Consider the following 23493-nt stretch of genomic DNA (forward strand, 5'->3'; position numbering starts at 1 on the left):
GAGCCAAACTGGCCAGGGCAAGTACTTCGAATTTTAAAGGAATGATACAAACGTATCATTTTAAATATGTCTAAGTTCTTATATTGAACATTTTAGCAACTCCATGCTTTCAACTCATTTACTAGTGTTATAGACGTGGGGTGTCATTGAGCAGTACACTGAATTGTGATTTGGAAGTTTGTGACTTTTCTTACACTTGAAAACTTAGTGCAGTTGTCAGGAAAGAATTTCTTAAGGGGAACAGGGAAAGCAACAGAATGTTGGTCCAGGTATTGTGTTGTAATTCGGTGAAGTGTTAACAGAGGGATTTTAAACATCAGTAAGACCAAGTTCTTTGTCAGGGTTTGAGCCAGGTTGTATCTAACAGCTGTATCAATCCCTAGTAATGTTCAGATGTCATTTAAATCCTTATTCTAGCAGATCTCAGTTAGTCTTTTTCCTGTTTTCCTTCAAGCACTGAAGATAAAATGTCCTAACCATTCTGATCAGAAAGTCCTGGAGAAACAGCTGCCAGGTAAGACAGCATCTTTCCTCTCCTCGTGCTCCTGTGGGCTGCATGTAGCACAGTTCACTTGTATCTGGAGGCGTGGCCCACGGGGCTCATGGGCTGTCATAGCCTTTCCCATTCTAAAACAGAACAGTCACTCCTCCCGAGAGCTCACTCTCGTCCCGTCATCAGCGCATCTAGAGCGCCCCTCTGTGGAAAGGAAGCCCGCGTGACCACAGGTCAGCCGAAGGCACGGAGCTTGAGCACCAGCCTCTGGAGGCCCTTCCCAGGCTCCTGCGGTCTGTCCGGTTGCTGCTCTGGGCGGACCGTGTCCTAGTGAGCTGAAGTGTGCATTAGTCAGAAATCTGACTTTTTCTACATTCTACTCTTTATCGGTCAGAAACAGTTCTTAGATGCTTTTAATGGACACACCGAAATGGTTTTCTTTGGAAAAATTACTTCAGAACTCGAATGTTTGTGTTATGGAACTGAATTAATTTTATTTGGAAAATACTTTAGTGTCAACAAATTAGATCAATGTAACTTACCTTAAAATTTCACTCAAAAGAAAAATCTAATTACACTCTCTCTTTAGTATACTGTGAATCCTCAAGATTAAGCTCCACTCAGTTAAACACTAAAATATAAACAGGTTAAGTTTAGAGCAATGAGAATTTGAAGAAGAAATGAAATATATTATCACCTTGAATGACTCTAGTAAAGTACTTGCACCTGTCAGTGCAGTGAATCACAGTGATTTTTAAATTAGTTTTATAAATGAGTGTATCCTGGCATTGCTGCGGCAGGCTCTGGCGGGGCCCCACGTGCCTTTCTGGTTGCTAACCACCATCTCATGTCCCTTGACCACGGTCACTCCATCGTTCCTCACTGGCCACCCAGTCTGTTCCTGTGACATGTAATTTGCATAATGAATTAAAATGACTGGTTCCCCTTTCACTCTTCTGTTTTCAAACTTAAATACTCTTTTACAAAATATTTAAAAAATTTATCTGTATTGGCCCTGGCCAGTTTGGCTCAGCGGTTAGAGCGTTGGCCTGCGGTCCTGAGAGACCCGGGTTCGGTTCCCGCTAAGGGCATGTACTTCGGTTGCAGTTTGTCCCCGGCCCTGGTTGGTCGTGCGGGTGGCAGCCACTCGATGTGTCCCTTTCACGTCGATGTTTCTCTCTCTCTCTCCCTTCCTCTCTCTCCCTCCCACTCTATCTGTACAAAAAATGGAAAAATATCCTTGGGTGAGGATAAAAAAAAACAAAAAACAAAATAAAGTTCTGTTAAAATTTATCTGTATTGAAAGTATTACAGATGCCCCCCGTTTTCTCACCCACTGACCTTCGCTGCGCTGCTGCCCGTGCCCTGGTGACTGCGTCAGTAAGGGCACTGGAGACAGGCTGGTGGAGGACCAGCACTGCTCATGCGGGTGGCTTTGGGTGTCTTAGCTTCCAGACACGTGGGCCCAGGTTGTGGGAATCGCTCAGGAATGTTATCATCAGGCCCTGGCCGGTCTGCTTCAGCAGTTAGAGTGTTGGCCTGTGGACCAAAGGGTTTGGTTCACATACTTGGGTTGCAAGTTCCATTCCCAGCCCTGGTCGGGGTCGTGAGGGAGGCAACCAATCGGTGTGTGTCTTTCACATCAATGTTTCTCTCTCCCTTCTAAAATTCAATGGAAAAATATCCTTGGGTGAGGATTAGCCGCAAAAAGAAAGTTATCATGAAGGTCTGTGTTAAGACCTCCTTTTCAGGGTGTCCTGGGAAGGCACAGGTTGGTGGGCGTGTGCGTGCAGGCAGTCCTGGGCTGATGGGCCCGTGCGCCCCCCAGCTGTGCACCTGGCACTGTCCCGGCACCTGTGCGACTGCAGCACCGTGCTCGTGCTGTTTGATTACTCATCAGTTGGAACCAGCATAGATTAAAATTGCCCATAGAAATTATATTAATTATTGCTTTTAGCTATTCAGAATCTGAGTCCTGCAGTCTCTACTCGGCAGTAAGCCAGCAGATTCAAACAGTTCTTACTAATTTTCATGCCACAGGCTGTAAATATCTAGCTACTAACATAAATACCCTTTAAAGAGCAAAGAGAAAGAAATATAAAATACTGAAACTTTTTTTGTTGCCAATCAGATTAGCAAAAATTAAAAACACTAATATGTAGAGCTGGCATCAAAAATCAGTATGAAGTTTTTGTAAAGTTGGGTGGTAATTAGTATAAAAATTAAAAATACATATATGCTCTGACCAAGTATTCAACCTTGGGGCACTTGTGGTGGTGAAAATAAAAAGTTTCAGTGTCGGGAAACAGCAGACTGTTCCTGGTAGAACCGCACGTCAGTGTCATGTGTCACCAGAGAATGAAGCGGGCCTAGAGCTGCGCCGTGCAGTGTGGCGGCCACCGGCGGCGACGCAGGTCCATCGCACGGAGCACCAAGCGCAGCCTCGGGAGGTCTGAGCTGCGCACGAGCAGGGTAACGGGAGGAAGCTTGGAAGTAAGCAAGCTTTTAACACTGGTCATGGGGGCAGAAAGGTAACTAATTACCCAATTCTGCATAAGATAATCATGTGTTACTTTTATATTAAAAGTATTTAGAATTACTACATGCAAACTGCCACTGACTTGTATGGACCGGCCAGGGCAGACTCATCAGAACTGTCGCAGGGCCTTGTTTCCCGCCTGGTCAGGACGGGGCCGGCCACCACCACCCAACCCTGCACAGCAAACCCAGTCCACCTACCAGATTTTCTCAAAGGACAAGACTATCTGAGCAAATTATGCTAATTAAAATGATAAATGCCTATTGTCTGTTCAATACATAAACTTAAGACATTTTTTTCTAAAATAAAGAACATTTATTATCACAAGTTGCATAAAAACACAGACAGCTTTTACAAAAATGATTTTCGATAAAAAAATATTTCAATCCATGTGATATTTGCAGGAACACCACACTACTGCTGTACCTCCAGCTAAAGCTTCGAAGAAACTGTACTCCTCACCGAAACATCTAGTACTTACCACAGCTCATCTCTGGAGAAGAGTCCGCTGTGCTTTCTGAACAAAGCGTTTACTCACTGAGTTAACTCCCGTGCCCGGCAGTCGGTGTGTCAGACACAGTGACACACTGTAACAACTTCCAGCCATTGGCTGGAAGAACCTGGCAGCTTACCCCACACTTGACAGAGAAACTAAGGCCAGTGGGCTTTTAAGTGATAAGTAATCCAAAGATTTAAAAAGAAAAGTTAAGGATTTGCTCACATGTCCCTCTGTGCAGAGAACACGAGTGCTGGTTTCTGGGACTACGGAGACGCGCTGCCCACCACTGAAAGGGTGTAAAACTCGCTCCGTTTCCCAGGGCCTCGCGTGGGTGCTGTGGGCCTGTGGCCCGTCCCTGTGACATGTGCCTGTCGTTTACTGGGGTAGCCTGGCAGTGGAAGGACGGCGGCAGTGTCACTGCGCCGTGGCCTTGTACTGTGCGCTAGTTGGAAGGTGCCTGTCGTCTGAGGGAACTGGTGGTCTTTCTTCGACAGACTCCATGACGGTCCAGAAGGTGAAAGGCCTGCTGTCGCGTCTTCTCAGAGTGCCCGTGTCAGACCTTCTGCTGTCCTACGAGAGCCCCAAGGTAGGCTGCCCCCAGGGCGGCGTGCTGCTGAGTTTCCATGCAGCCGATTCTAAAGGGAGCCCTAGGTCCGTTTGGGCTGGGTCCGTACAACACGCTTTTTCAGAGGTCTTCATCACCCCGACCCTCTGTTCTCATTTCAGATGCCGGGCAGAGAGATTGAACTAGAAAATGACCAACAGTCATTACAGTTTTATTCTGTGGAAAATGGAGACTGTTTGCTAGTGCGATGGTGACAGCCAACTAATAAAACTCAGAGACCAGACTGCTTGTTGTGACTCACCGGAGAGAAATGATTTATTACAACAATCCTATTCTCAAAACAAGAAAGGTTTTATAACTTGCTCTAAGTATAGAAAAGGTTGTACTTTTCTTCAGGAAGAGACCATTTCTAGGCTTGTATATAAAAATAAAGGCTTTGTACCTACTAATGATTTTCTGATTTTATTTCATATTTATAGTTCATGACTGCATTTTATTATGTGAAGATCTCCATATTAAATAGAACCTAGCTAGTCTAATAAAATCTGAACACAGTTATGTCATAAGGCCAGTTTTAATAGACTTCTCTATTAATACTTCTAGTTTAAAATGTTACTAAAATGATTTGGTTGGTCATTTAGGGAAAAGTCCCTTAAAACTTGGGGGCACATCCTCCACTATGTACAATATACATGCTACGATTTCTCGTCTCAATTGCACTGTTTCTAGAGCACTTAGAGAAACCGACCGCATGCTTTCCCTCGCAGTCACACCTAAGCTCAGCCTATATTCTTCTCTGAAAGATCCCCAGCTCTGACTGAAATGCACTGCTATTAGGCAACATTAGGCAAAGATGGGAGGAAAGCAAAATTCTTTCAAAATGTCAATTATTTAGAAATATCCTTCCTTATGGCCCTGAAACCCTGAGAGGCATTTGTTTTTATACTCACAAAAATTTAGCATTTTTTAAATAGGAGTAGTAAACTGTGACTTTCAGGACTCATGGGAAATGGCAAAAGAAAACTTGCATTAGACCCTGAATAATAAATTAATTTTTAAAACCAACGTCCAGGACTGAGAATTAAATTGGTTTTTTTCCAAGTCTAAGCTGCCCACTTCATTCAGACATCCACAGAAAATGTATTTTCAGAAACCCCAGACTTTGGTATAAGTGACCACTGCTCACAGTGATCACACGGCGTTTCTGAGAGTTGTTTTTGTCCCACATTAACTGTCCTAATTATGCTATATGAAGCTATTCTGCAATCCAGGCTGAAATACCAACTCTCAGTTACTAAAGATTTCTGAACAAGCCAACTTTTAACCAAAAATGATGCATCAGGATTTAGAAATAATGTTTCTTTTATAAACTATTTGGTATTTTTCAAATCTTCCAATATATAAATAAATTTTTCTTATGCTACAGCATCAGGGTTGACTTTAGAAAAGGAAGCTCTGTGCAAACGCTAATACCGGCGGTCCCAGGAGTGCCCGCCCCGACCTCCCGACGGGCGCCCCCTGCCAGACCCCCGGCTCTCCTCGGCTCTCCACTCAGCACAGCGCCTCCCGATGGTCATCTCGCGCCACACTGACAAGGGTCGCCGCACAGCTCCTTCAGCTTCCAGACGTCGGCCAGCTCCCGGGGCGAGTGCTGAGGGGAAGACAGCATCCCCGGCTCACAGGCCTTCTCGCACAGCCACAGGCCGTCCTGTCGGGGAGCAGAGAGCTGGCTGGGGCTGATCTGCTGCCTGAGGACAAGGCGCCGCTCACACGCGGCCTCCCAGGGAAGCTGGCCTCACTGCAGACAGCCCGGTGTGGGGACCCACTCGGGGTTTTTGGGGTGCGGGGAAAGCGCCACGTGCAGGGAGCCCGTGGCCGTGGAACACAGAGACTGCTGTGTGCGCGCCGGCAGTGAGGAGGAGCTGCAGGGAGGGGAGGTTTGGAAACCACGGGGGGAACCTCCCACTCGCCGTCAGAGAACCAGTGGCTGCACAGCAGGGCGAAGACGGCAGCGGTGCCGATGGGCCGCTGCGGTATCCAGGGGTCGTGCCAAGTGCTTTATGCATGTGATCTAACGTGACCCTCACAATCACAGGTGAGCACCTGGACTAAGAGTGAGGTACCGTGCTCAGGGTCACAGAGAAATTCATGTAGGCAAGTTGTGCTAAGCAGGAAGGATTCGAAGGGGCCTACCAGCCTACTTACAGCCCCAGGACCCTCCTGTCACCAGCACTAGAGCGAACAGAGACCCAGAGCAACCCATTCAAGCAAAGAACATGAGAACGCGGGCTACAGCCCCAGACATCTTTGTAAAGTAGAGCTGAGCTGGTCCTGAAGGAGAAGGACCTGGAGGCTACGAGGAGCAGGCATCGGCCTGAGCCTTGAAGCATCTACTGGGTTAAAAGGCCTTGAGACTGTCCAGGGCTAGGAGACAGACCGGGAGTCCCAAAGCCAGCCAGGACCCCCGAGCGGCCAGAGCCTGGCGGGTAGTAAGAACTGTATGGAGGAGGCATGTGGGTCTCAGCCTTGGTGCTGGGTGGAGGGGTGACCAGAGCCTGCACTGAGGTAGGTATCCGGCTGGACCCCTATTCTGTGGAGCCCACAAGCCCACGGCAGAAACCGAGTGCTCCCGGATGGTGATACCCTTAGGTGGCAGCAGAGATGTAAATACTCTGTAGAAAAGCGTTTCAGATTCAGACCCCAGTTCCCAAGGAACATGAGGTCACAGCAAAAAAGCCTCTCAACACACCAGGAAACAAGCTCCATAAGCGAGTCTGCAGAAACCATAAAGCACGAGTCAGACCTGCAGACGGCAGACACCAGAGTGGTGGGGTACAGAAATAAAGCAGACGGACGTGGAGCACATCCGAGGCGGCACTGAAAGTGCGACAGGAATGGGACTAGAGAGCTGGACAAGTAGAATGGGTTTACTTCCGTCCCCCGAAGTGGGGTGCACTGCTCTGGCCCCGGCGCCACGCAGGTCTCCTGTCTCCTGCACCTCCTATGGCCAAAGTGGAAGCAGCAAGAATCCAGAAATCAACAGACATCGTGGTGAAGGCCAGCTCTGCTTGCTCTGTGCGGCTCTATTTCCACGCCTGGTCTGTGCAGGCTCAGTTCTTGTTTCTCTAGCTCAGTGATCAGTGTATTTCACAAGATGCCTCACCACACTGCATCCGACCTATTCACATCAGTCAGACCACCACACTATCTAAGCTGATTCTTTTAAGTTTGTTTTTTTTTAATCCTCATCCGAGGGCATTTTTCCATTTTTTTCTTCAGATAGAGTGGGAGCGAGAGAGACATCAATGTGAAAGGGACACATCAAGTGGCTGCCACCCGCACGACCAACCAGGGCCGGGGACAAACTGCAACCAAGGTACATGCCCTTAGCGGGAACTGAAGCTGTGTCTCTCCGGACCGCAGGCCGACGCTCTAACCGCTGAGCCAAACCAGCCAGGGCCAGGGCTGATTGTTTTAAGTTTTAAAGCTGCAAAGAATTTCTGATAAAAACCTAATTCTTGCCCTGGCCAGTTTGGCTCAGTGGTTAGAGTGTTGGCCTGCGGACCGGAGAGTCCCAGGTTGGGTTCCCGCTAGGGGCATATATAAAAAAACAAACAAACAAAAAACCTAATTCTTTTTTTTTTTTTTTTTATATCCTCACCCGAGGACATTTTTCCATTTTTTGTTCAGGTAGAGTGGGGGGGGGGGGGGGAGGAACAGAGAGAGAGAGAGAAACATCAATGTGAAAGGGACACATCGAGTGGCTGCCACCTGCACAACCGACCAGGGCCGGGGACAAACTGCAACCGAGGTCCATGCCCTTAGCGGGAACCGAACCCGGGTCTCTCTGTACCGCAGGCCGACGCTCCAACCGCTGAGCCAAACTGGCCAGGGCGAAAAAACCTAATTCTTTGTGGGCAGAACTTCCATTCAAAAAATTTCTTTATGCTTTAAACTCAGAAAAATATTGTATGAGAACCCGGTGGATTATTGTGAATGAAATCCAGAGCACAGCAACGATGCTAGAAGATCTTCAATTCGCTGTTCCTGCCCAAGGTTCAATATGGACCCTCACTTCCTCAGCTCAGGCCAGCCCCTCAGACCTGCTCACCTGGTATCTTCTAGGTCCGATGGCTGCCATCCAGATGCCCATGCTCACGTCTTCCCCCTAGACACATATCACAAGGTTGGCATGAACAAGTTGAATGCTCTGCCATCTGTGAAGACAGTACCACACCCATTCAAATGACAGTGAACGACCTTCCTGCCTCTTTGTTTTGTAATCTAACACAAAACCCTGCCATGTACTGACACGGATCCACGCAGTCAGAGCCAGTGGCCATTAACATGAAGACAGCACATCTTACAAGGGACACTTGTTTCTCGTGGACCTTAAAGCTCCAGCACTAATGGCACCACACACATTAGACCTGGTGATTTGGCGGCACTGTGCTCTGACACGGTCGCTGGTATCACCAAAAAGGAAGCAGCTTATAGTTTTCCTTCTGATCATACATTTTTATACTCCTCCAGGGACTAGTAAATACAGGCTGAAAGCAAGCTCAGAAAAGGGTCAGGAATAGAACTTAGACCCAAATTTGAGGGACAGGAGTGTGCCCTAACCTGAGTGATTCCTAAACAGAAAGAAGAAATGCTCTTTCCCCAGGCAAGCTGGCCTGCTTCCAGCGATGGGCACCCGGCTGGGCGAGACTAGGTTTGACGGGTGCACTCGTAGGTCAGAAATCTTTACCCACCTGATAAGTCTTCAACCTCCCTGCATTGCTGGCGAGCCAGTGGACGATGTCCATGGAGACCACGTACCCGGACCCGCACGCGAAGGCCGGGTAAGCAGGGCTGGGGTACTCCAGCTCCTGCCACTTTCCCGTCCGATCCACCGCCCAGTTCAACCTGAAACTGAGATTTAGAATAAACTGGCTTCTTCGTGTGGCCTGACACACAGCCTACCACTGTTATGCTTGACTCAAATGTTACTAAAGGAAAGAAGAATGAGAATTTTTTTTTAGTCTGAGAAAGGAATTATTTATCTAGGGTATTTTATATAAAAGACCAATATATCTAAATTCTCTCAAAGTTGCATTTGTAGAGTTTCTGAATGGAAAATACCAGATCATGCTGTATATGCTTAAAGAATTCACTAATACTGTATTCCTGAAGAATGAAGTTTCAGAAATGTGACAGTCACTCCATGTGTAACACAGTAGCTGCTGATCTGAGCACCACTTATTTGGAGGCCGTGAAAGGTGAGCCGGTCACTGTCCTGCCTTCATCACATTAGCTTAAGGTTTTTCATTTTAACGTTTTATCCCTCTAATCATAGATTAATAAAATATAGTAACCCAGGAGCCTAATAGGGACATTTCCTATCTCAACCACATTTTTCTTATGAAAAATGAAGAGGTATATTTCATTCTAAATTAATTACCTTTGATCAAGTACATAAATGCCAATGGGCTAACAACGTTTAACTTACTTTCCCCACCAAAAATTGGGTCCATCCAGGTTCTTGTGGGCAATTCTATTAAATACAGCTTCTAAGTCTATGTAACAGTCGTCATCTGTCTTTAGCAATAAATCAAAGCTGGTTGTTTCCACAGTCCTGTTGGCAAAAAAGGGCACATGAAGTCCGTGCATCCATATAAGGAAAGAAAGCAACTCTGCCGTGCCCACTGCTCTCGGTGCATCCGAGCTGCCCCTCCCCCGCGTCCTCTGCAGTTCTCATCCCTGCGGTGTGGAGAATGTTCGCTCCAACAGGAACTGCGGCGCCGGCTGCAGCCCTCACTTGACACTCACTGCCCGGAATGCAAAGCACGAGCCCATTTGAAAAGGTGCAAAGTAAACAGAACACGATCCGCCCTGGCTGGTTCGGCTTGGCAGTTAGAGCACCAGCCTGCGGACCAATGAGTCCCAAGTTCAATTCTGGTCAAGCGCATGTACCTCGGTAGCAGTTTGTCCCTGTCCCTGGTCGGGGTCGTGCGGGAGGCAACCAGTCGATGAGGCTCTCTCGCATTGATGTTGACCCCCCCAACCCTGACTCTATCTGAACAAAAATGGAGAAAGGATTAAAAAAATAAGAGAACACAATCAAAAAGCATCTGGCTTAAATGAAACAGATGCTTCCCGGGGACTGCTCAAGCCGGTCAGACCACCGAATCTGTCCAACATCCGAACCTTGCCCCGGTGCTCTTAGTAAGACAGGCCCAGGAAGAGGGGACGAGTGTCATGCCTGGTCCCTCACATACAACACTGTTAGACAAGCAGCAACAATATGCTGCTATTTACATATATTCAGCTATTTTAGTTAAAAAAAATAAGTTACAACACTAAAACACATTCTCCCTTGGAACTTATTTCCAGCAAACAAACTCTTCTCAGTGACCTTTTGGGAAGGCATGGGGTGAGGGTCGGGGTGGATTTCATTTATCTAGACATAAAAAAATATGTAGTGGCAACTAGAGACAAAATTGATGTCTTCGTTTCACAGTGCCAATCCCTGTACATCTGTGTTAAGAACCAGAGTCTGGCCCTGGCCGGTGTGGCTCAGCGGTAAGGGCATCGCCTGCGGACCGAAGAGTCCCGGGTTCAATTCTGGCTAAGGGCATGTACCTTGGTTGTGGTTCGTCCCAGCCCCGGTTGGGGTTGGGTTGGAGTTGTGCAGTGGCAACCAATCGATGTCTCTCTCACATCGATGTTTCTCTCTCTCTCTTCCTCTCTGTCCTTCCAGCTCTATCTGAACATTAATGTAAAAATATCCTCGGGTGAGGGAAGGAAGGAGAGATCTTAGTTGCCTCCCGCACAGCCCAGGTCAGGGCTGGGGAAACTTGCAACCCAGGCATGGCACACCCCTGACTGGGATTGAACCCTTGACTCTTCAGTCCACAGGCTGATGCTCTAACTGCTAAGCCAACCTGGCCAGGACCACTGATAAGAGTTTTAAATGAAAAGAAAAGAAGTGAATACACTCGACAGACTTGTTCTAGATAGAGATACAGTTAGGGTTTAGTCCTACAGTCCGGGTAGACAATATGAAGGGGCTGAACATTAACAACTACATGGATAACAGTTACTATTATTGTTGCTATTATTACTATAAAGGTAGGAATTACAACTAAGACCCAAGACATACTGAAGGCTCAGGAAAGTATAAATATGACAGGCTGAGAATTATTGAATTTTATTTTATATAAAAGTTAGGGCAAGTCATTTTAAATGGGCGGAGTAGAGAATGGAAATATAATGTAGATGTTCACTTTAACAGAATTCAGAGCAGTAACCTGGGTGTGAGTGACTGTAACTGGGGACTTAGGTGGACAGGTATGAAAATGGGCCACTTCCGAAGGCACTGATTCCCATCTGATGCTGGCCTGAGACAGCCGTGGCAACGACGCAAAGCAGGGACTAACCGGAAGGGAAATCACTTCTTGCCTGCTTTTGTGTGTTTTTGTTTTTGTTGCTGTTTTGAGAGAGAAGGAGAGACACACATCCATGTGAGACAGAAACACCTATTGGCTGCCCCTCGCATGCCCCCTACTGGGGACGGAGCCTGAAACCCGGGCATGTGCCCTGACTAGGAATTGAACCGGGACCTCTCAGTCCATGGGCCAAAGCTCAATCCACTGAGACACACCAGTTGGGCTGCCTGTTTGTGTTTGATAGATGGCTCAGTTGGATGAAGCATTGCTCTGTGCACCAAAAGGCTGAGGTCAGGACACATACCTAGGTTGAGAGTTGGATCCCTGGTCAGGGTGTGTATGGGAGGCAACCAATCAATTGATGTTTTTCTATCTCACATTGATGTTTCTCTCTTTCGCTCCCTCCCCTTCCTCTCTCTCTCAAATCAGTAAAACATCCTTGGGTAAGGATTTAAAAAAAAAGAACACTAAAACAAATTCTACCTACCCAACATTTTTACAACCTACCATTTATAGAAGTTCAACAACTTTGCAGGAACATTTCTATACGTGTCAACGACATCCACAAAAACAATATCATCATGGACGCTGCTCTCCTCCTTCAGTAAGGCATCTTCCTCGTGGAGATTTCTTATATGATCAATACTTCTTTGTGGGCGAGAATGAAGGTTCTGTACAAGAGCATCACCTTCTAAAAAAGAAAAGTTGAAAGCTGGAGAAAAATGCTACTGCAAACACAGGAGCAAGAACTGATACCACGATGTACACTAAAACTCTGTTCCCAACGTCACTAACAGGAGTACAGTTGGAGGGAACTTGGAGGCAGGGGAAACGGGAACTCTCAGGAGAGAGGGACACACTTGCTTTGGAGGGCAATTTGGCAGTATCTAGTTGGGCTGAGGATGTACCACTGTACGACTCAGTAAGTCCACCGCAGACCTTACTTTACGTGATCACAAGGATATTCATGGCAGCACTGCGTATAAACAGTGGAAAAACAGGCGGCCCGTCCTTGGCCATGCTGTCTCATTCCCGCAGGGCGCCCTTTGGGCGCGGTGCCTGGGAGCCCTGCGCGCTGACGCCTGTTCTTAGTGCCTCTGCTTGGCCTCCTGGATGCGTCTGGCGGCAGGAGGAGGCGCAAGAGGGTGCTTTCTCATGTGGCGGTTGGGCTTTTTTCTTTTTTTGAGCGGCAGTGGTATAAAAATTGTAAATCTGAAAAGGGGCTGGTCCTCTTAGCCCTCCTTTCTCTTGTGACTACCTAGTCCAAGATGAACAAAGTCTGTGCTGTATTTGGAGGCTCCTGGGGCATCGGCAGGGCAGTGGCACAGTTAATGGTCCAGAAAGGCTACCGACTGGCCATCATCGCCAGAAATCTGGAAATGGCCAAAGCTGCTGCTGCTGACCTTGACAGTGGTCATCTGGCATTTAGCTGTGATGCTGCCAAAGAACATGATGTTCAAAAAACATTTGAAGAGATGGAGAAATTATCTAGGTCCTGTTAACTTCTTAGTAAATGCAGCTGGAATTAGCAGGGATAGCCTTTTAGTAAGAACAAAAACTGAAGATATGGTATCTCAGCTTCATACTAACCTTTTGGGTTCCATGCTGCAAAGCTGCCATGAAAACTATGATTCAACAACAGAGAGGGTCTATTGTTAACGCAGGAAGTATTATTGGTTTAAAAGGTAACGCTGGCCAGTCCGTGTACAGTACCAGCAAAGGAAGATTGGTTGGATTTTCACGTGCTCTTGCTAAGGAAGTAGCAAGAAGGAAAATTAGAGTGAACGTAGTTGCACCAGGATTTGTTCACACAGATATGACAAAAGACTTGAAGGAAGAAAACATAAAGAAAAATAGTCCTCTTGGGAGATTTGGAGACCCTACTGATGCGGCACTGAGGTTGTTTCTTAGAATCACTGTGTGTTACAGGGCACGTTCTGGTGGTGGGTGGGGGTTGCAGCTCACGATACAGCTTACAGATTTCTCAGTTGTAATGGTGATTGGAATCAGTATTAAAAAAATAATAAAAAAAAATAAACAGTGAAAAAACAGAACCAACCTAAATGTCGATGGACCAACAGAAGAAGGGCTACATTGTGGCATATCACACAGTGAAACACAGCAGTTTAAACATTGACCTGATCTTGCATGTTGAGAGCAATGGCACTGAAAAATAATGCTGAGAAAAATATGTTGCTAACGGATGTGTACAATATGATACCAGATACTATATTTTACTTAAAGACATGCACACGCGCAGTAGAAAGTGAGGAACAAGCATGGAAGGGTACACACGACTCAGGCCAGTGGCACTCTCGGGGGAAGGGAGGGGAGCAGGGCTGGGACAACGGGGACGGAGGGGCTTCAACTGTACGTATAATGCTATATTTACTTAAAAAGAAGCAAACATGATAAAAGGTAAATATTGTTAATTCTGAGCAATAAGTACATGGGAATTTCTTTAAAAATGTTTTTACCTATTATTTTTTTAGAGAGAAGGGAGAGGGAGAGAAACACTGATGAGTGAAACATCAGTTGGCCGCCTCCTGCAAGCCCCCCCACTGGGAATCGAGCCCCAAACCTGTGCATGTGCCCTGACCAGTCATCGAACCTGTGACCTGTTGGTGCGAGGGATGATGCTCACCCAGATGGGCCACACATAGGCATTTCTTACAGCATTCCCTCTTTTATTCGTATTTATGTATTTCATAATAAAAATGGTCACTAAGGGCATAGAAAGCTATTTACCACCTCACAAGTTAATGACTCATTTGTCATGTTTGCAGGGGCTGCCTTCAGACCCCATGGATTTAATCAAGGCAGCAATTCTTCTACTAGGGCAGGGTTCTCTAAAATGTCTTAATCAAATTAGAGAAAATTTCTGAAAAAAAAAAAAAAAAATAGTGAGTGGCTGAGGGGTGGGGAAGAAAGCTAAAAAGTAACTTAGCCCTCCACTTTTTCAGTGCAAGTGGAGACACTGAGCATGAGTCTAAAGACCTATGAGAACTTGATTTCTGCCTCTGCCACTATTGGTGAGATACTAGGCAACTTACAAGTCTCTGGGCCTCGGTTTTTTCACCTGTAAAAGGAGAACTGGTTCCCAGGAATGCTTTTAGAAATACTTATTTCCAGGCCCTAAGTCTAAAGAATACCACAGGTCTGGGGTGGGGCCCAGCAATCTGCATTAAAGAAAATTTTTTTTTAAATTTTAGATAGAAGGTGGGAGGAGAGGGGGAGTGGGGGGGGGGGGAGAGAAGGCGGAAGAGAGAGACAGACATTGATTTTTTTTTTTTAATCCTCACCCGAGGACATGTTTCCATTTTTTTGTTCAGATAGAGTGGGAGAGGGAAAGAGAGGAAGAGAGAGAGAAAGGGAGAAAAACATCGACGTGAAAGGGACACGTCAAGTGGCTGCCACCTGCACGACCAACCAGGGCCGGGCACAAACTGCAAACTAGGTACGTGCCCTTAGCGGAAATCGAACCTGGGTCTCTCTGGACCACAGGCTGACGCTCTAACCACTGAGCCAAACCGGCCAGGGTGACAGACATTGATTTTTGTTCCACTTATTTATGCATTCATTGATTGCTTCTTGTATGTGCCCTGACCAGGGACTGAACCTGCAACCTTGGCATATCAGAACAATGTTGGAACCAACTGAGCTACCTGGCCAGGGCCCAATCTGCGTTTTTAACGTGTGCCTTCCTGCAACTCTGATACAGGTGGACCACAGACTACCGCTTGAGAAACACAGGCCTAAGTCTTTTCAACTCTTATATTCTACTGTAACATCCTTTCACTTTTACTTAGAGAGAAGGATAAATATATACTATTTAACTCTTAGAGGAAAGTGAAAGTGTTATAAAATTGGAGCAGAAATTAAATGCAGGCCTTTTCGATGAACAAATTCCACTTTTGGCTTTATATTCCTGTCTGAAAGATAGGAGCAGGAAGTAAGGCATCGAGGTGTGTTCGTTCTGATGATCTGTCCAGATGTTGTTTAAAAGAATCAGATGGTCACAGCCTCTCAAAGTTTGGAGCATCAAATCCATCTAGGGAGCTAGTTACAATATAAACATCTGAGCTCCAATCCTGAAGATTTTAACTCTGTTGCTCGAGGTAGGGCCCTGCCAGAGATGCTAATGCCCCACAAAATTTAAGAATTTGTGTATCACGTGATTCTTCTGAATGGCCCTTTGATCGGCAGATTAAAAAAAAATTAATTTCTACTCAGATTTCCAGATATATCCAGTACCCAAAGACAATCTATTTATTTTAATTTCTTTAGTTTAAAACCTGAGTTATTTCACTATTGTTTAAAAGGCATTTTCCTAAAGTACCAACAAAACTATGAACTAATAAATGAGTTCCATAAGGTTGCAGCATGCCAGGCTGATATACAAAAACCAAGTGAATACATTATCAAAAAACAATCTGGAGCCCTGGCCAATTTGGCTCAGCAGTTGAGCGTAGACATACAGACCAGAAAGTCCCAGGTTCGGTTCCCGCTAGGGGCACATACCACACATACACACATACACACACACACACCAATCTGGAAATAAAAAATTTTAAAATTCCACTTACAATAGCATCAAAAGAATAAGTATTTAAGAATAAATAAAACAAAAGACGTGTAAGACTTGTACTCTGAAAACCACAAAACATGAAATGTAGTAAGACCTAAATAAATGGAAAGACATCCCATGTTAATGGACCAGAAACTAAAACAATCTACACACTGAATAAAACCCTTTCCAAAATTCCAGCTGGCTTTTTTGCAGAAATTGACAAGCTGACCCTAAAATTCATATGGAAATGCAAGGGACCCAGAATAGCCAAAACTACCTGGAAAAAGAATAGGGTTGGAGGACCCACACTTCCCGATTTCAAATATTACTACAAAGCTACATAACCAATACTATAGTTCTAGTGTAAGGACAGACATACAGATCACCAGAATAGAGAATGCAGAAATGAATCTATACACATAAGGTCCGTAAGCAGATGAGTGGCTGTCTGGGGCTGGAGGGAAGGGAGAATGAGGAGTGACTGTGAGTGGGTCTTGGGTTCTTCTTGGAGAGATGGGAACGGTCTGGAATTAGTGGAAATGGCTACAGTACTCAATATACTAAAAACCACGGAATTAAACACTTTACAAGGATAAATTATGTGGTATGTGCATGATATATTGATAAAACTATTTTTTAATAACAAAAAATAGATCACCTTTTATGTCCAAGTATAAAGAAGAGTAGGTGCATGAAATTCAGTACGTTTTTCAACTTTCAACCAGCCAACTTACCCTGAATAGTATAAATAAAACCACCAGCAACTCCCTCCACGCCTTCCATGAATTCATGAGGCAATGCACCCTCCCCAGCCTGAAAGAAACAAGAACGCAAGTGCTCAATGTTTCATCACAGACATACACTTCCTGTATATTAAAACTGATCGGCAGAATTATAATACGACTCCACAGCGGCTAAATCTGCCCAAGCTGCTGGCGCACTAGATTTGTATGATCAGGGTGACATCACTGTCCTCTTGTTTTTGTTATCTTGTTACAAAGTCACACATCAGGTACATGCAGCAGTCCATACAGTGTTCAGAATTCCAATTTACACAGAATCATATATTCTTTTTATTATTATTATTTTTTATCCTCACCTGAGGACATTTTTGCATTTATCTTCAGATAGAGCAAGAGGGAGAGAGGAAGGAAGAAAGAGAGAGAAACATCAATGTGAGAGGAACACATCGACTGGTTGCCACCCACACAACCCCAACCAGGGCCGGGGACAAACTGTAACCGAGTTACGTGCCCTTAGTGGGAACCGAACCTGGGACTCTCTGGTCCGCGGGCTGACGCTCTAACCACTGAGCCAAACCGGCCAGGGCTAGAATCATATATTCTTGAACTTGCTACAGTAATAGTACAAAATCCAATTTTATTTTGCATCGTAAATCCCATCACTTAAAAAAAAATTATGATCCCTTTTCATATTTTGGAGATTGAAAATTATCACGAGTGCAAATACATCCAGGCACAGTTCCAAGTCAGGTACCGTGCAAAGAAAACCCCTCTAAACATGATTTCTGATGCTGTGAAGGTGCCTCGAGACTACTGCGCCAACAGCCCACGGCAGTGCTGTCTGCCTCTCGGCACCGGAGGCTCTTTCATTGCTAGAGATCTCCGCAATGCCTTGCTCAGCGTGCGCTGATGCAGCTGTGTGTGGCGAGGGGCCGCCGGGCCGCCGGCTGCTGCAGCCTGCTCATGGCACTTCCGCACTCACCTACCCAGGGCGACTGTCCGGCTCTTCCTCTGCCCCTTTGGACAGACCTTTCGGCGAGCTGTACTGTACAAAGCAATGTTCCGAGGCTAGCAGTGTCCTGAGGCGATTGCGATAACTTGTCATTTAATTTAAAATATGGTTTGTAGGCCGGCCGGTGTGGCTCAGTGGTTGAGCGTTGACCCTGCCCCAAGAGGTCGCCAGTTTGATTCCTGGTCAGGGCACATGCCCAGGTCGTGGGCTCGATCCCCAGTGGGGGCATGCGGGAGGCGGCCAGTCCGATGTTCTCTCTCATGGTTGTTTCCATCTCTCTCTCCCTCTCCCTTCCTCTCCAAAATCAATCAATCAAAAAAAAAAAAATGGTTTGTAGCTGAATGTGGAGGAAATGGCAAGTGAATGCTATAGATTCCAACTTTGCAGTTCCATAAAAGGTTGCATGCTCTTTACTTTTTTATTGTATACACTACATTGTTTTGGCTTATTCAGAAGTTGATACCTGTAGTACTGTCTGTTTATTAACTTCTATCTAAAAGGTCACATTTTTAGTTTTTGGTTTTTAAATTTTTCTAACATTATCACTTGCTGGCAAGGGAGCAAGACTTAGGAGAATGTTCAGCTCAATACATTTACGATGAAAACCTGTGTGTGCACATGGGGTTTGCTAGAGTAGGCTACTAGGTTACCGGACTTTTGTTTATTTAAAAGGCTAAATTTGTGGATCTATTTGGTTAATGTCTTTCTTCTTCATGGGAGTTTAAGTCCCACCAGGGGCCAGTAATGTGCCTATTTTGCCACTTCTGTGCCTGGCTTACAAGTGGTGTGCAGTACAAGTTTTCTGAATGGGTGGTAACATCCCACATGATACTCGTTTCAAATCCAGGAATTAATTAATGTGAATAAGGTTAATATTTCATGAACATATACTAAGCTCGTGAACTGAAATGCAAGTGCTTTTCTGGTCATTAGGTCAGAGCACTGTGGAGAATGGGACTATCTATGACCCCACCACAGACACCCCCCACACAGAGCTCCTCATTTTAAGTTTGTCTATACCTCATGTTTTTCTGCTGTTTAAGAAATTTTTATTAAAGCAAGATTTTATAATCTAAATTACATTTCCTTGCTCAGTTATCAATTTGTTACATACATTCTTTATTGTCCTACATTCGTTTACTGAGACATTTACCTGTCAAACTGTTTTAAATTGGAAACAAATCTGAATAAATGAAAAATATGAGGCAGAAATACCAGCATTATAAGTGAAAGTGAAACCTCAGTCTTTTTTTTAAATCCTCACCCAAGGATACTTTTTTACGTTTTTATCTTCAGATAGAGTGGGGGGAGGGGATAAACATTGTTGTGAGAGGGACACATTGATTGGTGGCCTCCTGCATGACCCTGACCAGGGCTAGGAACTGAACCACAACCGAGGCACCTGCCCTGGTCCATGGGCTGACGCTCTACTGCTGACCAAACTGGCAAGCGCGAACTCAATCTTATTTTCAATACTTTCATCTATAGTATTCATTTATTTATTTTTAAATGTTTTTATTCATTTTAGAGAGAGAGAAAAACACTGATGAGAGAAACACATTGATTAGTTGCCTCCTGCACAACCTGGACCAGGGTTAGGGATTGAATCTGCAACCCAGGCATGTGCCCTTGACCAGAATTGAACCCTCTACCCTTTGGTCTGTGTGCCGATGCTCTAATCTCTGAGTCAAACTGGCCAAGGGTACAGTATTTATTTTTTATTTTTAAAATATGTTTTTATTGCCCTGGCCGGTTTTGCTCAGTGGTTAGAGCATGGACCTGCAGACCAGAGTCCTGGGTTTGGTTCCTGCTAAGGGTACATGCCACGGATGCAGATTGTCCCTGTTCCGGTTGGGGTTGTGTGTCCCCCTCACATTGATGTTTCTCTCTCTCTTACCCCCCCTTTCCCTCCTGCTCCATCTGAAGATGAATGCAAAAATGTCCTCCGGTGAGGATAAAAATAAATTAATTAATTATGTTTTTATTGATTTTTTAGAGAAAAAAGAAGCGAGAGATAGAAACATCGATGTGAGATAGATACATTGATAGCCTGCCTCCTGTAAGCCCCCTACTGGGAATTGAGCCTGCAACCCGGGCATGTGCCCTGACCAGGAATCAAAACAGACCTCTTAGTCCATGGGACAACACTCAATCCTCTGAGTCACATTGGCCGGGCAATATAGTATTTATTTATTTATTTTTAATCCTCACCAGAGGACATTTTTATGTTTATCATCAGATAGAGTAGGAGGTAGGGAGAGGGAGAGGGGAGAGAGAGAAGCATTGATGTGAGAGAAACAAACTGACTGGCTGCCTCCACACGATCTGACCAGGGCCGAGGACTAACTGCAACCGAGGTATGTGCCCTTGACCGGAATTGAACCCCAGACTCACCGGTCCATGGGCCGATGCTCTAACCACTGAGACAGACTGGCCAGGGCTATGTATTTATTTTTTAAATGTGCCCCAGGCATGACACAGCTCTGGCCACCGACACAGGCATCAAGTTAGGACGAGCTAAGGAGCTAAGGACTGTGCGTCTGTGTCGCCTGCCTGACTGATATAAGGGCAACACCACCAAACAAGCGTCTCCTTGCCCATCGCCAGGGGGTTCATCTATAGTATTTTAATTAACATCCTCCTATCAAGGTGAGTCAATGAATATTCTGAATTCTATTAAGCAAGTGTTCTTGATGTTAAATACTACAGAGAAATAAAATATCACACTTAAAATGCACCAATCTTAAGGCAAAACTCTACAGGGTGGGGCAAAGGTAGGTTTACAGTTGTTCATATGGAAAATAATACATAATAGTACAAGAATAAATTCTTGTGTTTTGCAGACTCATAACTGTAAACCTACTTTTGCCCCACCCTGTATTTACTAATAGTGGAGCTACAAAATCATAGAATATTTGAGTTTTTAATCTTTATTATAGTGACTACACAACATTTTGTACTACACATATTCTAAATCACACAAAACTGATTATTCCATATTGTCTGGGTTGGTGTAAAAATACATTTAAAAACACTTCTATGGCCCTGGCCAGGTTGGCTCAGTGGTTAGAGCGTCGGCCTGCGGTCCAGAGAGACCCGGGTTTGGTTACCGCTAAGGGCATGTGCCTCGGTTGCAGTTTGTCCCCGGCCCTGGTTGGGTGGTGCGGGTGGCAGCCACTCAATGTGTCCCTTTCACGTCAATGTTTCTCTCTCTCTCCCCCTCCCTCCCACTCTATCTGAACAAAAAACAAAAACAAAAACAAATACAAATGTCCTTGGGTGAGGATAAAAAAAAAAAAAAAGTTCTATGTATTAAAAAACGCTAAACCACCTTAAAAACAAGAATGACTTACTGCGACGACTCTGAGGACCCCTCCTCCATCATTCACTGCCACCCTGTGGAGATTCCGGGACACAAGGCCTTGGAGGTCTTGGCTCTCCCACACGATTGTACCTTCAAAGCTCTTTTGTGAAAGATAAAAAGGTGAGTCATTTCTTTATTGCTGTCCTTTAGGTTTTCACTAAGTTTTTAAAGAACAATTTATTTTTCCTAAGACACATCGGTTAAAATTTTTATCCCATAACTAACACACCATTGTTAACATTTTGGTATACCCTTCAGTCTAGTTTTTCAAACACACATCTAAAGGACAATCAGGAGGCGCACAGACCCTCTGCCTGCACTGTCTGCCCGTCAGGGCGCCCTCCAGGTGCTGCGCTGTCGCTACCACCCTCTTCACGAGGGAACCGTGCAGAGGCGGCGACTCGCCAGCATTCCTCTGCACCAGCCAGACATTTGGGTGCAACCAAGTATCTACTAAACTCATGTGAGGCATGCTTTGGTGTCAATATCTTTATTTTACCCTAATGATTTGTTTTTTATTTAAAACAAATTCCCAGAAGTGAAATTACTGGGATAACAAACAGACATTTTATATGGATTTTGGTACACAATGCCAAACCGCTTTTCTAAAGCAAGTCATACTAATTTATAGAGTCATTAGCAATTTATGAAAATGCCAGTATGGGATATTAGTAAAAGAAAGTAAGGTTAACCTAATTTGTTACATTAAAAAATGATTCCTCATTTAATTGTTTCTTTGGATTTCTAGTAATGTATATGGAATCATATAGCCTTTTCTGGGCACTGCTTTGTCATGCTTCTTTGACATTTAGCTGCTGAATTTGATGCTACTCTGTGAACGCTTTTAAATCCTCAATCTGAGGATCTTCCTGCATTGATTTTTTTTTTTTAAATTTTCACCTGAGGGCCAGTTTGGCTCAGCGTTTGGAGCATCGGCCTGCGGTCTGGTCCAGAGAGACCCGGGTTCAGTTACCACTAAGGGCACGTACCTCGGTTGCAGTTTGTCCCCAGCCCTGGTTGGGTCGTGCAGGAGGCAGCCACTTGATGTGTCCCTTTCACGTCGATGTTTCTCTCTTTCTCTTCCTCTCTCTCCCTCCCACTCTATCTGAACAAAAAAATGGAAAAAATGTCCTGGGGTGAGGATAAAAACAAATTTTCACCTGAGGACATTTTTCTTTTTATCTTCAGATAGAGTGGGAGGGAGAGAGAGGGAAAGAAAGGGAGAGAGAGAAATAAATATCGATGTGAGAGGGACACATCAACTGGTTGCCTCCTGCACGACCCTGACCAGGACCAGGGACGAACTGCAACTGAGGTATGTGCCCTTGACCAGAATCGAACCTGCGACTCATTGGTCCATGGGCCAACGCTCTACCGCTGAGCCAATCCAGCCAGGGCCCGTCATTGATTTTTTTTAGATAGAGTTGGAGGGAAGGGGTTAGAGAAGGAGCCAGGGAGAGAGAGAGAGAAACACTGATGTGAGACAGACACATCAACTGGCTGCCTCCTGCATGACCTGACAGGGGCTGGGGGTCGAACCCTCAACTCTAACCTGCTCCAACTCTAACCGCTGAGCCAAACCTGCCTGGGCAATCTGTATGAGCTTTTAATAGATAACTTTGTATATATTTTATATACTAAAAATATTATTCAGAATTGTTTGCCATTTTTAAAAAATTCAATTCAAAGGTCCATACATTTTCTTATTTAATCTGACAAGCTTTTCCTTTGTGATTATTTACTATTAAAGGCTGAGTTTAGAAAGTTATGCCCCCCCCCCCGAAGTTTAATGTACATTTAAATTCTACTGTCTTCTCATGTCTCTGTGGTCTCCGATTCCAGGGCCTGTGCCCACCTGGCTCCTCGGCTGGCTGGGGTGAGCTCCACACCACCTCTGCAGGCGGCTTTCTCCTCAGAGGGAAGCGGGCAGCCAGCTCCCCCTCTAACATCGACCTGATTTCCTCCGTCCGCTTCGCACTCTCCTACTTCCTTCCGTCTTTCTACTGTCAGACTGACCACACTCACTGGACGGTGACGCCAGGGCGGTGACGCAGGGATCGTGCCTCCTTGTCAACCACTGCGTCCCCAGCACGCACCCAGGTGGCCTGACATATAAGTGACACTCAGAAATATGTGCTTAGTAATGAACTGCAAGTCAATCAGAACCAATTCTACTGTTGAGCATAAAGTAAAAAATACAGCTTTAATAGTCTAAAATTTTTTCATGCATTAGAATTAAGAGAGAAGCTCTGGCCGGTTTGGCTCAGCAGTTAGAGCG

General features: G+C 45.3%; 2 protein-coding genes and 1 pseudogene across 2 annotated transcripts in view; 2 read left to right on the forward strand and 1 right to left on the reverse strand.

Annotated features, from left to right (window-relative positions):
* TBCE (tubulin folding cofactor E) overlaps positions 1 to 4453 on the forward strand; it is a 99901-nt gene extending 95448 nt beyond the window's left edge. The window contains exons 15-17 of the mRNA XM_036277453.1: positions 455 to 514; positions 4026 to 4117; positions 4258 to 4453. Coding sequence (XP_036133346.1) covers positions 455 to 514; positions 4026 to 4117; positions 4258 to 4350 — 245 coding nt within the window. The 3' untranslated portion in view covers positions 4351 to 4453. The remainder of the gene's footprint in view (positions 1 to 454; positions 515 to 4025; positions 4118 to 4257) is intronic.
* A 13-nt stretch (positions 4454 to 4466) lies between these two features.
* The window catches only part of B3GALNT2 (beta-1,3-N-acetylgalactosaminyltransferase 2), a 65182-nt gene continuing 46155 nt past the window's right edge, over positions 4467 to 23493 (reverse strand). The window contains exons 5-11 of the mRNA XM_036277750.1: positions 21205 to 21315; positions 16831 to 16909; positions 12034 to 12217; positions 9588 to 9713; positions 8851 to 9010; positions 8208 to 8264; positions 4467 to 5804 (exon numbers count right to left, since the gene is read on the reverse strand). Coding sequence (XP_036133643.1) covers positions 5670 to 5804; positions 8208 to 8264; positions 8851 to 9010; positions 9588 to 9713; positions 12034 to 12217; positions 16831 to 16909; positions 21205 to 21315 — 852 coding nt within the window. The 3' untranslated portion in view covers positions 4467 to 5669. The remainder of the gene's footprint in view (positions 5805 to 8207; positions 8265 to 8850; positions 9011 to 9587; positions 9714 to 12033; positions 12218 to 16830; positions 16910 to 21204; positions 21316 to 23493) is intronic.
* LOC118640724 lies at positions 12795 to 13520 on the forward strand (annotated as a pseudogene).

Source organism: Molossus molossus, unplaced genomic scaffold (genome assembly GCF_014108415.1).
Source record: "Molossus molossus isolate mMolMol1 unplaced genomic scaffold, mMolMol1.p scaffold_m16_p_23, whole genome shotgun sequence".
NCBI lineage: Eukaryota > Metazoa > Chordata > Mammalia > Chiroptera > Molossidae > Molossus > Molossus molossus.